The sequence below is a fragment of the Balaenoptera borealis genome, assembly GCF_965194805.1.
Source record: "Balaenoptera borealis genome assembly, chromosome: 8".
Lineage (NCBI taxonomy): Eukaryota > Metazoa > Chordata > Mammalia > Artiodactyla > Balaenopteridae > Balaenoptera > Balaenoptera borealis.
Window position 1 is genome coordinate 65,827,354 of NC_138865.1, and position 17,537 is coordinate 65,844,890.

Below are 17,537 nucleotides of genomic sequence, written 5' to 3' on the forward strand. Positions count from 1 at the left end.
ATGGCACCTCTTTTTGCCCCTTAACAGACCTGCCTGGTGCTGCAAGACAAACATCTGAGCAGAAGGGGCCCGCACAGCCCCATCACCGGCCAGGCTGATCTCTCTCCCTCAGACCCCACAGCCACTATTCCAGGTCTGCCTCACCCTCCTCAAGACCAGGCTCACCAAAAAGCCTCCAAATTCAGTAAAAATACAAAGACTATTAAGTGCAGTCTTACCCTCAAATTTACCTAGTTTCAGCCCCATTCTTCTCTCCCCTTCCTTTACCGGACTTGAACTTGCTCCTCTAGGCCAATCTCAGATGCCATGTCTCCAACAAAAAGTCTTCCTTCAACGCCAAGCTACTGTAAGTGCCTCTGCTCTGGGCTCCAGTGGAACCCCACACTTGCCTTTACAGCCAAGCTCATTACATCCTACTGCCCCTTTGCCCCTCAAGCCTGTGAATTATTGAGAACCAGGATCCTTATTCATCTTTGCACCCTGCACAGACTGTTTCTCTTACCTTCCCCACACCCTCTCCAAGAACTCCCATCCCCACCAAGAAACGGTTATGGTTTTTCAACCCTTCTTTTAACATTAAGGGAAAAAGCCGTAACTAGAAATTGAGGGGGGGAACTGAACTACAATTTGATGACTATAATCCCTTTCAAAATAATGCCGTGAACCATAACAAACCCATTCCCAATACAATTTAAATTGAGCTGAGCAGTTGAACAATGCAAAGATACAACAGTGAAGAGCAAAACAATACATGGGCTTTATTCAATGCACATTCATTGTGATGATTTCAAATGTTCCTGACAGTTACAAGTTATTACTACACTCACTCTTTATCACTCTCCTTAATGCACTCTTTCTCTTGTTACTCTGCATCTACCTCAAGGGGACAAATACAAGTTATTTTTCATTTGCTTGAATTCAGTTGTCTTGAGTGTGACTGGTTTCATTTACCAGTAGCAGTTTACAACATCTCTCTTATGTCTTTCTTTATGATACAAAAGCATTGAAAACGTCAGCTCAGTTCTGGAGCTACTAAATGCTCCCACAAAAATTCCATAAAATACTATGCCTTGTAGGTCCTACCAAAATGACAGATTCCTGGCTCCAAAACCTGTAAATAATGAGGATGTTTTAAAACTGCATGTTTACAAACCAGCGGATTTTGTTCATTGGATTTTAATAACTAAAGTTACTCAAATCTGAAGTCTAAAGTCAATGTTCCCTTGAAGCAATGCCATTGTGTAACTGGTTTTCAAACACAAGCAGTAAATTGATAAGCACTGCAAACCAATGTCCATCACCCTCAGCTGTGCTGTCAACAATTATGTTATTTTAACTATCAAATGTGTAAAGCCAGTTCAGGGCAGTTTTATGTTGACTGTTGTGAAAATCGTATGCTGCTTCTACCTCTTTATTATATTTGCAAAAAGGAACAAAGAGCCCAATGATCCCAAGGTATGGTTAGAAAAAAATCTTGGATTGGGTTTTATTTTATTTTTGAGTCCTGAGACATGCAACCTCTCAGCCCAAGATCCAGATGATTCCTCGGCTCAGTCTTCCTTTTAGAAACCTGTAAACTTGCCAGGATACCACAGGGACGAAACCACAGAGAAGGAACAAAATAAACCATTAGCTCAGGGGAAATTTGTAGGTGACCCAGACCTAGTTGTACACATTTCCACAACTGTGAGACTAACTGTACATAATTACTTCCTTAAAACTGGTGTGGGGAATAAGAGCACCTGGCAGCCAGTCTACCAGCCTCGTAACTTTGAGAAAACACTTTAACTTTGCTGGGCCCCAACTGAAAATACCAACCGTATTTGCTTGGCCTCACCCATTTCAGTGGAATTCCCAAAGAAGCTGTTTTAATAAGACAAGGTGCCATCTTCTGTAAGGAAGCTTTACTACTAATGGCACTCCTAAACATTTTCCTAAACATAAGTAATCATAACATGTCAAACTTAAAGAATATACTTGGAGTATAAACGAATCACTTGGCTGTTCAGCAGAAAGTAACACAACATTGTAAATCAACTACATTTCAATTTAAATAAAAAAGAATATACTTGGAATTGAAATTCCAAAAAAAAAAATAGCAAAGACTTAATACAAGGTACAATCTAAAACTGGCTGGGGTTAGAATACACTAAAATGATCCTCTGGAGACCAATACTGAAAATGCTTCTAAAGCAAAAAAACTGTTAAAATCTCTCAGCCTTTGAGATGGGGAAACACAAACACACATGCAAGCACATGCATACATATACATACACACACTAACATAAAATAAAAGGCCACCCTGTTTGGGAAAAGCATCTTGGTAATTTGTATAGAAATCAGCGATTTTTAGAAGGTGACTGCTCTCATCTGCCAATCCTGGACTTCAGCTGCAACATTTCCAGCCTGCAGCCAGCCCTTATCGCTTCAGACTATCCCCACAATCTGAATTGGCTCTGGCCAGTCTATCCTGTTACTGTTTGTCCTGAAATCAGTGGGTTTTGTATGCTGATAGACTTGCTCGGTTTGTCTCAAGTCTGAAGTCAAGGGGAGATTCTGTCAGCAACCAAGGACCTCTGTTCAGTCCTGAATGGCGGGTTTTTCCTCCAATCCCAGGATTTGTTCCTAAACTTGGTGCTCCTAAGTGTATAGTTATACCACCCCGTAGATTGTCTAGTTAGTTAATATATTGTGCAGTGTTAAATACATTGCACCCTTAAAGCTGTTTGCCCATTTTATCTTTATTTCAAAAGTCTGAACATATGGCTAGCATATGCTTGAACTCTTGGTGAAATTTAAATGCTAATAAAATAGGATACCCAAAATAAATAAATAAATAAATAAATAAATGGCCAAAAGGAAATCATAAAGAGGTTATGTTTGTTTGGTAAGCTTAAGAGTAATTTTCTTCTTCATTTTTTCTCTATTTTTCAATTTTTCTACATGAGCATGTACAAACTTAAACAAAAATTCTCAACAGGGAGGTTACTTACACTAGTGAAAATACGGAAGGGGGAAGAGAAAGGATGTTTTCCCTTTCTTTAACTTTTATTTTTAGTATTTCAAACATACACATATTCTAAACATCATGTATCTATCACCTAGCTTCATTTAACAATATTTTGCCAATCTTTATTCAACGAAAGTCATACCACTTTATTTCCTGCGGTATTTTAAAAACAAATCCCAGGGGAATTCCCTGGTGGTCCAATACTTAAGACTCGGTGCTTTCACTGCTATGGCCGGGGTTCGATCCCTGACTGGGGCACTAGGATCCTGCAAGCCGCACAGCGCAGCCAAAAAAATTAATTAATTTAAAAAACAAAACACATCCCAGACCGCATGTTATTTCACCTATATATTTTTCAGTGTGTATTGTCAGTTGACAAGAAAAAATATATATAGCCACCATGTCATCATCACGTCTAATAGGACAACAGTAATTCCATAGTATCATCTAATACCCGGCCCATTTTCAAAAATAAGAATGGTCCTTTCAGTAACAGTGTTCAACAACTGAAGATCCATATAGAAAAACTAAAACTGTGCCACTACCTCATAGCCAGAAATGTATTATAACGAACTGTAACTCAATAAGAAAAGCATGACAAAAAAGAAAAACGTACAAGAGGCTTGAACAGGCATTTTGATAAAGAGGAAATCCAAACAGCCAATGAACATAAAAGAAAAAAATCATGATGTTATTTAAAACCACAAGAGCCTACTACACACTCCCATTTAATTTTAGAATGTCTAAAATTAAAAGACTGACAATACCAAGTGTCAGGGAGGCTGTGGGGCAATGGGAAGTAGCAAACACTGGTATAGAAAGGTGTAAACTGGAAACTAGTTTTCTTCTAAAACTACCCATGTGTATACCCTATAACCACTCCTTTGGAGGAAAAGTAGGAGACTATATAATAGGTAAAGGGGACAGATAGGGGAAATCTAGGGTGCCCATAATGTTTTCCTTGATGTCAGGGATGGTACCTAGGTATTCACCTTACAATAATTCATGAAGCTCTAAGTTTATGTTTTATGCACTTTCCAGCTTGTTTTATATTTCAAAATATAAACAGTTTAAAAATAGTACAATAACTGACTCAGTCAAGGATTATCAATGGAGGCAAATTCACTGGGTGAAAGGCTATTGGGAACAGGATATTCATCTAGCCTCTAAATATTACCCTATAGCACACTTATTAACTTTAAAGGGAAATCCCTGGCGGGATCCTTCACATGGGGAAAAAAGCAGGTTATAAAGAACATTATTGGGAAAATCAGGGATCTTTGAGTATGTTTTCTATATTAGATGACATTATGTAAATGTTAAATTGCCTTATAACTGAAAGAAACATGCTGAAATAATTAAGGGTGAATTGTCATGATGTCTGCAACTTACTTTCAAATGTTACAGCATAAAGACAGAGAGACAGAGACACAGACAGAGTGAGAGAGAAACAAAAAGCAAATGTGGCAAATATTAACAACTAGTGAATCCATGTGAGGGCATCCAGGTGTTCACTGTATCACTTCAACTTTTTGGTAGGCAAGAAATTTCTCTAAATAAAACAATGGGAGAGGGGATAAAAGGTTTCAAAAAAGAAAGATTTTTTTTAAAAATAGGATTTCAAGTAGTATCGGGGGAGGCAAGAAGGATTAGATTATATCAAGCAGATTATGCTCTCATGAAAAATAACAGGAAAAACTGTAAAATGTACTTTTAAAAAAGAAAAAATTCTCACAATTTGTGTGTTGGGGGGATAAAAAAGAGAATATAAGCATGCTTTGTTTTGTTTTGTTTTTGTTATATACATTCATTCATTCATTCATTTATTTTTAGCTGTGTTGGATCTTCGTTGCTGCACGCAGGCTTTCTCTAGTTGCAGCAAGTGGGGGCTACTCTTTGCTGCGGTGCTCGGGCTTCTCATTGTGGTGGCTTCTCTTGTTGTGGAGCACGGGCTCTAGGTACGCAGGCTTCAGTAGTTGCAGCACACTGGCCCAGTAGTTGTGGTTCGCAGGCTCTAGAGCGCAGGCTCAATAGTTGTCGCGCACGGGCTTAGTTGCTACGCGGCATGTGGGATCTTCCCAGACCAGGGCTCGAACCCGTGCCCCCGGCATTGGCAGGCGGATTCTTAACCACTGTGCCACCAGGGAAGTCCTATAAGCATGCTTAATATAACTTTTTCAAATGATTAGAGGAAAACTATAGGAAGAATACATATTACAACACTGCTTTTGCCTTAAGATGGTACTATTATGAATAATATTTCCTGTTTTCCAGGTATTTTTATAATGTGCTTTGCTTTTAAAAATTTTGAGTGTAATTTGAAGATCAGCCAGATAACCACATACTATATTACTGTTGAACAGGCTCAGATATTTGTACAATTAGCTGGTTTCAATGTAAAAAACAGAAGCAGCAGAAATCATACTGATGTGTCTTTATTTCCTCTTGTCCTGTGAAGAATTATGGGTCACACAAAGCACAACAAATGACTACTTCTCGACCACTGAAAACGGTAACAAAAATAGTAACATGAAATGATGCTTTACAAAACCCACTGTAATAGAAATATACCTCATCATATATGCTCCCATTAATGTCTGCACCATAGATAGGTGCCACGAAGGTTAAGTTCTTCCAGTACTTGCGCTCCAAATCTTCATAATCCAAGTATCTCGGAGTACAATACCTGGAAAAGGGAGATGAAACAAAGCACAAAATAGTAAGACAATTTTAAGATTTTCCCTACCCATTTTATTTAAATCACTTTCTAAACAAAATTCTATCAAAATAAAAACACTGCAGTAGCTCATGTTGTCAAATCTGACAAGTAAATATATAAATGTTTATCATAGATCTCTGAAGACTCTAAGATTCCTAAATAACTCTATATGAAAACCTCATTTTTTGATGAATAAGAAAAGTACTTTTATGAAAGTATCAACAATAGAAGCAGAAAACTACTTAATAGTATTTTAGCTTTCAAAATATTTTCTAAAATCTTTAACCAATTATACTATACTAGGACATTTTAGAGATTTACATGTAAAAGACAAAACACATAACTTAGAATAAAAGACTTACATATAAAAGACAAAATGTATAACTTAGAATATAGTATTTTATATATATATAATTACATATATGTAATTTGTTATATATATAATTTAATATTTATTACTAATTATATGTAATTCACTTAAAATTTCTTATCTTTTTCTATAGAAAAATTGACAAAGGACAATCTCACTAAAAATCCAAGAAAGTAAAACTAAAATAAGGTATTCTGCACCTCTCAGACTGGCAAATGCTTAATATATAAATTGTGGTAAAGAATGAAACCTCTCTTACACAGCTGGAGTCGGGGTATATACTGGTACCAGAGTATAATTTTTCAATAGCCTTAAAAAATGTCCCTTTGACCCTAAAATTCAACTCTAGAAATTCATCTCAGCAACACAGAGATGTATACAATGATATATAACCCAGGATGTTGCTGCAGCATTAACTGAAACCTCAAGCTTACATCCAGCAACTAGGACTACGTTAAATAAAAGAACACAAAATAAGGCAGATCTTTCTGTATATTGACATTAAAATCTTTCCACAGTGAATAAAGCAGATTACAGAACAGTAAATATACTATGATCCTATTTACGTAAAAAAAGATCTGTAACTGTATATTAAATGGCCAGAAAGAAATATACTCTAAATTATTAATACTAATAGTTATCTCTTACATAGGAATTACAGAAAGGCACTTCTCTGTATTATTTGGATTTTAAGCAATAATCTTATATTACTACCAAAAAAAAAAAACCACAACGTTCTGCAGGAAAAAAAAATTAGCAAAGAAATCAACAAACTGAGAAAGCAATGGAACACACATAGTGAAAAAGGTGTTTAGCAGAAGCAGCAATCCCTACAAAGCTTACTGGACATTTTAGATTGAAGAATTATAGAACCAGCAACATCTACATCTACTACACTGGGGATGCCAAACTGATTATCTAAGCAATAAGCAAGAATGCCAAACAACTTGATTTAACAACTGTATTTGAAATACAGAGTAATTTACAGATTTAATCTCACAGGGCAACCAAAAATAAAAAGGATGGGTATGAAAGAATCCACTCCACTTCATTCTAATGCTTTGATTAGAGGGTTCCAATAGTAACAAACATTCCAGGCAGAAGCTAAACAAGCTAACCAGAGGTCAGTCAGGTGACAAAAAAAAGTAGCAAAGATGCTGTTTATTATGACTTCTAAAGAAACTTCTTAGATTTTAGAAATTGAAAGCCTAAACTGCCTTTCACTATGAGAAGACCTAAAGAATCTATCACCATATACTCACCCACTCAGGATCAATTTTTAGCAACCCATAACTCTAGGAGAGAAAGCTATAGTTTGGTATTAGCTATTGAGGTTAAAGTCTAAAATCCCTGAATATTTGAAACAAACACTGATACTAAACTTGGAAAAAGGGACCAGTTCACTTACTTGGTACCTGATTCTAATGAAACCTGGCTACAGTTTCCATCCCTAAAGGACTGCCAAACAATCACGCCTATTCCACAAATCCAGCGTCAACTTGCTCAAAACTGATTCAACCACACTTCTTACCCAGAATCTTTCATTCACTATAGCACAGCTGTTAAGAGACAGGGCTCCAGAACCAGACTGCCTGGATCTAAATCCAGGCTTTGCCATTTATAAGCTACATAACCCAGGACAGGAGACTGAATCTCTCTGGACCTCAGTTATTCCTGTATAAAACAGGGATAATAACAATTGAGCTGTTGTGAAGGCTCCATCAGATAATTCTGTAAAGCACTTAGCTCCATGCCTAGAAGAAAGTACAGATCAACAATGTAAGCGATGGGAAGCAGCGTATTACTCACCTCCACAAACTTTTATAGTAAAGATATGTTGGAGGTCTCCAGATTTTCTTTGGACTAAGTTATGTTATTAACCAAATGAGCGTGTTATCCTCTCTACCACCAAGCACATTATGTACTGTGTACCTATGCAAGGGCATGTACTGAAGGAGAACAGATGAACAGAAAGACCAGAAAAATGCCTCTTGCCTACCATGAAAATTAGTCCCATCTTAGGACCATTCAATAACTGTTATGAAGACCATGTGATCCTAGTGTAGCTGTGAGTGGACAAGTAGAGCCTTGGCTTAAGGCTTAAAACCCATTTCACTGGCATTTGAAATAAATTTTCATATGAAACTCACAGAGGAAATATAAAAATATAAATTTCAAAGGTAATAACATTACAACAATTATAGTGAAATTAATGCAACTCAAAAGATACATCAACTTTGAAAGAAATAACATTTAATCTGGAAATAATCTTTCAGACAATTTCTCATGATAGTTATATTTTGTAACGAGAAAAAATAGTGCACCATTTTTTTTTTTTTTTTTGGCCACTCCACGTGGCATGTGGGATCTTAGTTCCCCGACCAGGGATGGAACCTGAGCCCCCTGAATTGGAAGCATGGGTTCTTAACCACTGGACCACCAGGGAAGTCCCTAGAGTCCACTATTTTTTAAATCATCTTTGAACTTCAGAATATCAAGAAATGTATATTCTGTTAATAAGTAAATCTTTACAATCTGTTTAATAATTTATACTACTTCAAGTATATTTTAGCTTCATGACACTATTTATTTTTTCAATCAACATAATTGAAACAGCACCTACCATGTCCCAGATACTGTACCAAGCACTGGGTACACAGTGGAACACAAAACAGAGACTGTCACCTGAACGGTTACCTTCAGGAAGAGTCAATCTACAACTAAGCCACCAGAATAAAAACAGAGATATGAATAAAGTAAGTGCCTAGTAAGATAAATTCCCTCTAAATAGAAAACTGACACCATGCTATGATAATCAAATGGGCTAGAGATGATAATCAAAGTTTCTCCATGACAAGAGAACACAGGACTTTGAGACTCTGTACTCATCAATATTTTGAATCGCCATGTATTATTAACAATGATTGTCCCTGGGAGTTGAAATTACGCATTTCTATAATGTTTGAATTTTTAAATAAGCATGCATTAGTTTTGTAACATTTCTGACCTTCCTTCAAAATCCATCTCCATAGCACCTACGAAATGAAATTACACCATTCCAATTAACTACCACAGAAGGTTTACCTTCCTTTGAAACCCCACAGAACTTTCTCATAATAATTATGATGATTTTTAAGGGTATTAACCAACATTTCCTATTAAGTACTATCTGATTATTTCCAAGTACAAATAGTCTCTTGAAATATCAAAGTAGTCAAGTAGAGGTTCCACTAAATGAACTAAGCTATTTAATACTTTTTTTTAAATAGATCTTTATTGGAGTATAATTGCTTCACAATACCGTGTTAGTTTCTGTTGCACAACAAAGCAAATCAGCCATATGCATACACATGTCCCCATATCCCCTCCCTCTTGAGCCTCCCTCCCATCCTCCCTATCCCACCCCTCTAGGTCTTCGCAAAGCACCGAGCCTATCTCCCTGTGCTATGCTGTTCCTTCCCACCAGCCAACTATTTTACATTCCGTAGTGTATATATATCGATGCAACTCTCACTTCGCCCCAGCTTCGCCCTCCCACCCCATGTCATCAAGGCCATTCTCTATGTCTACCTCTTTATTCCTGCCCTGCAACTAGGTTCATCAGTACCATTTTTTTTTTTTTTAGATTCCATAATATGCGTTAGCATACGGTATATGTTTTTCTCTTTCTGACTTACTTCACTCTGTATGACAGTCTCTAGGTCCATCCACCTCACTACAAATAACTCAATTTTGTTTCTTTTTATGGTTGAGTACTATTCCATTGTATGTATGTGCCACATCTTCTTTATCCATTCATCTGTCGATGGACAATTAGGTTGGTTCCATGTCCTGGCTATTTTAAATAGTGCTGCAATGAACATTGTGGTGCATGTCTCTTTTTTTAAATTTTATTTATTTATTTATTTATTTATTTATTTATTTATTTATTTATTTATGGCTGTGTTGGGTCTTCGTTTCTGTGCTAGGGCTTTCTCTAGTTGCGGCAAGTGGGGGCCACTCTTCATCGTGGTGCGCGGGCCTCTCACTATCGCGGCCTCTCTTGTTGCAGAGCACAGGCTCCAGACGCACAGGCTCAGCAATTGTGGCTCACGGGCCTAGTCGCTCCGCGGCATGTGGGATCTTCCCAGACCAGGGCTCGAACCCGTGTCCTCTGCATTGGCAGGCAGACTCTCAACCACTGCACCACCAGGGAAGCCCCCATGTCTCTTTTTGAATTATGGTTTTCTCAGGTTATATGCCCAGTAGTGCGATTGCTGGGTCATGTGGTAGTTCTAGTTTTAGTTTCTTAAGGAACCTCCATACTGTTTTCCATAGTGGTTGTATCAATTTACATTCCCACCAACAGTGTAGGAGGGTTCCCTTTTCACCACACCCTCTCCAGCATTTATGGTTTCTAGCTTTTTTGATAATGGCCATTCTGACTGGCATGAGGTGATACCTCATTGTAGTTTTGATTTGCATTTCTCTAATAATTAGTGATGCTGAGCATCTTTTCATGTGCCTCTCGGCCATCTGTATGTCTTCCTTGGTGTAATGCCTATTTAGGTCTTCGGCCCATTTTTTAACTGGATTGTTTTTTTGATATTGAGCTCCATGAGCTGTTTGTATATTTTGGAGATTAATCCTTTGTTGTTTCATTTGCAAATATTTTCTCCCATTCTGAGAGTTGCCTTTTCTCTTGTTTATGGTTTCCTTTGCTGTGTAAAAGCTTTTAAGTTTAATTAAGTCCCATTTGTTTATTTTTGGTTTTATTTCTGTTACTCTAGGAGGTGGGTCAAAAAAGATCTTGCTGTGGTTTATGTCAAAGAGTGTCTTTCCTATGTTTTCCTCTAAAAGTTTTATAGTGTCTGGTCTTACATTTACATCTTTAATCCATTTGGAGTTTATTTTTGTGTATGGCATTACGTAGTGTTCTAATTTCATTCTTTTACATGTAGCTGTCCAGTTTGCCCAGCACCACTTACTGAAGAGGCTGCCTTTTCTCCATTGTATGTTCTTGCCTCCTTTGTCATAAATTAGATGACCATATGTGTATGGGTTTATCTCTGGGCATTCTATCCTGTACCATTAATCTATATTTCTGTTTTTGTGCCAGTACCATACTGTCTTGCTTACTGTAACTTTGTGGTACAGTTTGAAGTCGGGGAGCCTGATTCCTCCAACTCCGTTTTTCTTTCTCAAGATTACTTTGGCTATTCGGGGTCTTTTGTGTTTCCATAGGAACTGTAAGATTTTTGGTTCTAATTCTGTGAAGAATGCCATTGGTAGTTTGATAGGGATTGCACTGGATCTGTAGATGGCTTTGGGTAGCATAGTCATTTTCACAATATTGATTCTTCCAATCCAAGAACATGGTATATTTCTCCATCTGTTTATGTCATCTTTGATTTCTTTCACCAGCATTTTATAGTTTTCTGAGTACAAGTCTTTCACCTCCCTAGGCAGGTTTATTCCTAGGTATTTTATTCCTTTTGTTGCAATGGTAAATGGGAGTGTCTCCTCAATTTCTCTTTCTGATTTTTCGTTGTTGGTGTATAGGAATGCCAGAGATTTCTATGCATTAATTTTTTATCCTGCACCTTACCAAATTCATTGATCAGTTCTAGTAATTTCCTGGTGGCATCTTTAGGATTTTCTATGTATAGTATCATGTCATCAGCAAATAATGACAGTTTTACTTCTTCTTTTCCAATTTGTACCCCTTTTATTTCTTTTTCTTCTCTGACTGCTGTGGCTAGGACTTCCAAAACTATGTTGAATAACAGTGGCGAGAGTGGACATCCTTGTCTTGTTCCTGATCCTAGTGGAATTGCTTTCAGTTTTTCACCATTGAGTATGATGCTTGCTGTGGATTTGTCATATATGGCCTTTATTATGTTGAGGTAGGTTCCCTCTATGCCTGTTTTCTGGAGAGTTTTTATCATAAATGGGTGTTGAATTTTGTCAAGAGATTTTTCTGCATCTATTGAGATGATCACATGGTTTTTACTCCTTAATTTGTTAATGTGGTGTATCACACTGATTGATTTGCGTATATTGAAGAATCCTTGCATCCCTGGGATAAATCCCACTTGATCATGGTATATGATCCTTTTAATGTGCTGTTGGATTCTGTTTGCTAGTATTTTGTTGAGGATTTTTGCATCTATGTTCATCAGTGATATTGGTCTATAATTTTCTTTTTTTGTGGTATCTTTTTCTGGTTTTGGTATCAGGGTGATGGTGGCTTCGTAGAATGAGTTTGGGAGTGTTTCTCCCTCTGCAATTTTTTGGAAGAGTTTGAGAAGTATCACTGTTAGCTCTTCTCTAAATGTTTGATAGAATTCGCCTGTGAAGCCATCTGGTCCTGGACTTTGGTTTGTTGGAAGATTTTTAATTACGGTTTTCATTTCATTACTTGTGATAGGACTGTTTATATTTTCTAATTCTTCCTGGTTCAGTCTTGAAAAATTGTACCTTTCCAAGAATTTGTCAATTTCTTCGTGGTTGTCCATTTTATTGGCATATAGTTGTTTGTAGTAGTCTCTTATAATCCTTTGTATTTCTGCAGTGTCAGTTGTGATTTCTCCTTTTTCATTTCTAATTTTGTTGATTTGCATCCTCTCCCTTTTTTTCTTGATGAGTCTGGCTAAGGGTTTATCAATTTTGTTTATCTTCTCAAAGAACCAGCTTTTAGTTTTATTGATCTTTGCTATTGTTTTCTTCATTTCTATTTCATTTACTTCTACTCTGATATTTATGATTTCTTTCCTTCTACTGACTTTGGATTTTCTTTGTTCTTCTTTCTCTAGTTGTTTTAAGGGTAGGGTTAGATTGAGATTTTTCTTGTTTCTTGAGGTGAGACTGAATTGCTATAAACTTCCCTCTTAGAACTGCTTGTGCTGCATCCCATAGGTTTTGGGTCATCATGTTTTCGTTGTCATTTGTTTCTATGTATTTTTTTATTTCTTCTTTGATTTCTTCAGTGATCTCTTGGTTACTTAGTAGCGCACTGTTTAGCCTCCATGTATTTGTGTTTTTCACGTTTTTTTTCCTGTAATTGATTTCCAATCTCATAGCGTTGTGGTCAGAAAAGATGCACGACTTCAAATTTCTTCAGTTTTCGGAGGCTTGATATGTGACCCAAGATGTGATCTATCCTGGAGAATGTTCCATGTGCACTGGAGAAGAAAGTGTATTCTGCCACTTTTGGGTGGAATGTTCTATAAATATCAATTAGATCTATCTGGTCTATTGTGTCATTTAAAGCTTGTGTTTCCTTGTTTATTTTCTGTTTGGATGATCTATCCATTGGTGTAAGTGGGGTGTTAAAGTCCCCTACTATTATTGTGTTACTGTCAATTTCTTTCATGGTTGTTAGAATTTGCCTTATGTATTGGGGTGCTATGTTGGGTGCATAAATATTTATAATTGTTATATCTTCTTCTTGGATTGATCCTTTGATCATTATGTAGTGTCCCTCCTTAGCTCTTGTAACAGTCTTTATTTTAAAGTCTATTTTATCTGAAACGAGTATTGCTACTCCAGCTTTCTTTTGATTTACATTTGCATGGAATATCTTTTTCCATCCCTTCACTTTTAGTCTGTATGTGTCCCTAGGTCTGAAGTGTGTCTCTTGTAGACAGCATATATACGGTCTTGTTTTTGTATCCATTCAGCCAGTCTGTGTCTTTTGGTTGGGGCATTTAATCCATTTACATTCAAGGTTATTATTGATATGTATGTTCCTATGACCATTTTCTTAATTGTTTTGGGTTTGTTTTTGTGGGTCTTTTTCTTCTCTTGTGTTTCCTGCTTAGAGAAGTTTCTTTAGCATTTGTTGTAAAGCTGGTTTGGTGGTGCTGAATTCTCTGAATTCTTTTGTTTCTCTGAAAAGCTTCTGAGGGACCTCCCTGGTGGCACAGTGGTTAAGAATCTGCCTGCCAATGCAGGGGACACAGGTTCGATCCCTGGTCCAGGAAGATCCCACGTGCCACGGAGAAACTAAGCCAGTGTGCCACAACTACAGAGCCTGTGCTTTAGAGCCTGCAAGCCACAGCTACTGAGCCCACGTGCCACAACTACTGGAGCCCGTGCTCCGTAACAAGAGAAGCCACTGCAATGAAGAAGGAAGGCAGCCAAAAATAAATAAATAAATTTTTAAAAAAATAAAATAATTATCTTTAAAAAAAAACAAAGCTTTTGATTTCTCCTTCAAATCTGAATGAGATCCTTGCTGGATAGAGTAATCTCGGTTGTAGGTTTTCTCTTTCATCACTTTAAGTATATCCTGCCACTCCCTTTTGGCCTGCAGAGTTTCCACTGAAAAATCAGCTGATAACCTTATGGGGATTCCTTTGTATGTTATTTTTTGTTTTTCCCTTGTTGCTTTTAATATTTTTTCTTTGAATTTAATTTTTGTTAGTTTGATTAATATGTGTCTTGGTGTGTTTTTCCTAGGGTTTATACTGTATGGGACTCTCTGTGCTTCCTGGACTTGGGTGACTATTTCTTTTCCCATGTTAGGGAAGTCTTTGACTATAATCTCTTTAAATATTTTCTCAGACCCTTTCTTTTTCTCTTCTTCTTCTGAGACCCCTATAATACAAATGTTGGTGCATTTAGTGTTCTCCCAGAGGTCTCTGAGATTGTCTTCAATTCTTTTCATTCTTTTTTCTTTATTCTGCTCCTCAGCAGTTATTTCCACCATTTTGTCTTCCAGCTCACTTATTCGTTCTTCTGCTTCCGTTATTCTGTTATTGATTCCTTCTAGTGTATTTTTCATTTCAGTTACTGTGTTGTTCACCTGTTTGTTTGTTCTTTAGTTCTTCTAGATCTTTGTTAAACATTTCTTGTATTTTCTCAATCCGTGCTTCCATTCTATTTCCGAGATTCTGGATCATCTTTACTATCATTACTCTGAATTCTTTTTCAGGTAGATTGCCTATTTCCTCTTCATTTACTGGGTCTTGTAAGTTTTTACCTTGCTCCTTCATCTGTGACATATTTTTTTGCCATCTCATTTTTTTTTTTTTTTAAATGAGTGGGATTGTGTTCCTGTTTTACTGGTTGTTTGGCCTGAGCCTTCCAATGCTGGAGTTTGTAGGCTATTGAGTAGAGCTGGGTCTTGGTTGCTGAGATGAGGAACTCTGTGAGACCTCATTTCGATGAATATGCCCTGAGGTCTGAGGTTCTCTGTTAGTCCAGTGGTTCGGACTCAGAGCTCCCACCGCAGGAGCTTCCCCCCGACCCCAGGCTTGCAAATCAAGATCCTGCAAGCCGCATGGGCTGGCAAAAAAAAAAGAGAGAAAATAACAAAGTAAAAAATAAAATTAGACTAGGAAACTAACAGATATGTTAGAAAGAATGTAAAAATAAAAATATACATGAGTCAACAACCAGAAGGTACATCAGTACCACAATAGTAAAAAAGAGGAGGAAGGAAAGGAAAAAAAAAAAAGTGGGGGGGAGGCCTTGGCTGTGGAGAGTGGGGCTTAAGCAAGGGTGAGGTCTGGGCAGTGGGTGGGGCTAATGCTCAGGACCCACAGGTCTGGACAAGGCCCTGGGGGCTGTGGGCGGTGGGGCTTAGGCTCAAGGAACAGAAGGGGCCCAGGCGTGCCCCCCCATCCCTGGTCTCAGAGGGCAGGGGACCTCACCTGGGAGCCCAGCAGGCTTCCTGGGCTCAAGTGGGTGGGACAAATGCCCTCCTCTCCTCTCCTGCACCTCCAGTCTGGGATCTGGGAGGGCCCTTCCCACCTGCCTCTCCTGATCTCCCCGGCCTCCCTCCTATGCCCCCAGGGCCAATGTGGCCAGTAGGGTGGGGGGGCACCTGGGAGAGCAGGGGACCAGCCTGGGAGCTCAGCAGGCTCCCCATGCCTGAGTGGGTGGGGCAATCGCCCTCCGCTCCTCTCCAGCTTCTTCTGGAGGGCCCCTCCCACCTGCCTCTCCTGATCTCCCCAGCCTCCCTCCTATGCCCCCAGGGACCCACGTAGCCTGGAGGGGGGTTTTGTAAGCTATTTAATACTTTAAGAATGACTCTGGAAATAGGCACTAGAAGATGGAGAACAGAATATGGTAAACAGTTTATACTTATAAAAAGTTGGATAGGGACTTCCCTGGTGGAGCCGTGGTTAAGAATCCACCTGCCAATGCCAAGGAAACGGGTTCGAGTCCTGGTCCAGGAAGATCCCACATGCCATGGACAACTAAGCCCATGTGCCACAACTACTGAGCCTACTCTCTAGAACTCACGAGTCACAACTACTGAGCCCACATGCCACAACTACTGAAGCCCGCACACCTAGAGCCCATGCTCCACAACAAAGAAGCCACCGCAATGAGAAGCCCGCACCACAACAAAGAGTAGCCCCCTCTTGCCACAACTAGAGAAAGCCCATGTGCAGCAATGAAGACCCAACGCAGCCAAAAATTAATTAATTAATTAATTAAGTTAAAAGAAAAGAAAATATCTTTCTAACACTGGGTTAGGAAAAAAAAAAGTTGGATAAAATTGCTTCTGCAATCTTGTTTTAGCATTGAACTTATTAAAGAGTTCTTAAAGAGTATGAAAGCAAACAAGCCTAGTCCATGATAAAAGTTTCACATTCTCAATCAATGAAATCTGAAACAATGAGGCTTTACTAATGCCTATGAAAAACAATTCAATTGTTATAAAGCAGAAACTAACACACCATTGTTAAAGCAATTATACTCCAATAAAGATGTTAAAAAAAAAAATTCAAGAGGGACTTGAATTAATTATAAAATGTCTAATTGCTTTGGATTAGCCAGAATGCTCCATAATAGGAACTTCACACAGAAAAAAGATTCTTCAAGTACCATCAGGTGCTTACTATGTCAAATATAAATTTTTTTTTTTAAAGATATCAACTAAATTTATCCAGAGGACTTAATCTCATGAATACCCATCCAGAGAATTTAGACACTGATGTTTTTTGGTTGGATGATTGGTTGGTTGGTTTTGGGGGGGTATTTTTTTTTTCCAGATTAATATTTTGATCTAAGGCCTTAACCACCATATCAGAAACTTTAAAAAAAACGGGAGGGCAATTTAATAATAATCATAACTGTGATAGTTTCTAAAATATATCCACAAATTCTTTGATACACCTCCCTTCAAGACTTACAGCTTAATTCTCCTCCCCTTAAGTATGGGCTGCATTTGGCTTATAACAAATAGAATATGGCAGAAATGACAGTCAAGAAACAGGTCATGAAAAGACATTGTGTCTTCATCTTGGTAACTCCTGGATCACTTGCGTTGGAAGAAGCCAGCTGCCACAACATGAGGAGCAGTTCATGTGGCAAAGGACTCAGGACTCCAGCCAACTGCCACGTAAGGGGAGCAATCTTGGGAGAAAATCTTCTAGTCACAGTCAAGCCTTCAGGTGACAGCAGCCCCAGCCAACTTGAATGCAACCTCAGGAGAGGCCCTG

The 17,537-nt window shown here is 38.1% G+C and overlaps 1 protein-coding gene across 14 annotated transcripts in view; it reads right to left on the bottom strand.

Annotated features, from left to right (window-relative positions):
- The window catches only part of KDM4C (lysine demethylase 4C), a 443,948-nt gene that overhangs the window by 356,073 nt on the left and 70,338 nt on the right, over positions 1-17,537 (bottom strand). For all 14 annotated transcript variants that reach the window (XM_082404367.1, XM_082404366.1, XM_082404370.1 and 11 more), the window contains one exon: positions 5,582-5,696. In XM_082404367.1, coding sequence (XP_082260493.1) covers positions 5,582-5,696 — 115 coding nt within the window. The remainder of the gene's footprint in view (positions 1-5,581; positions 5,697-17,537) is intronic.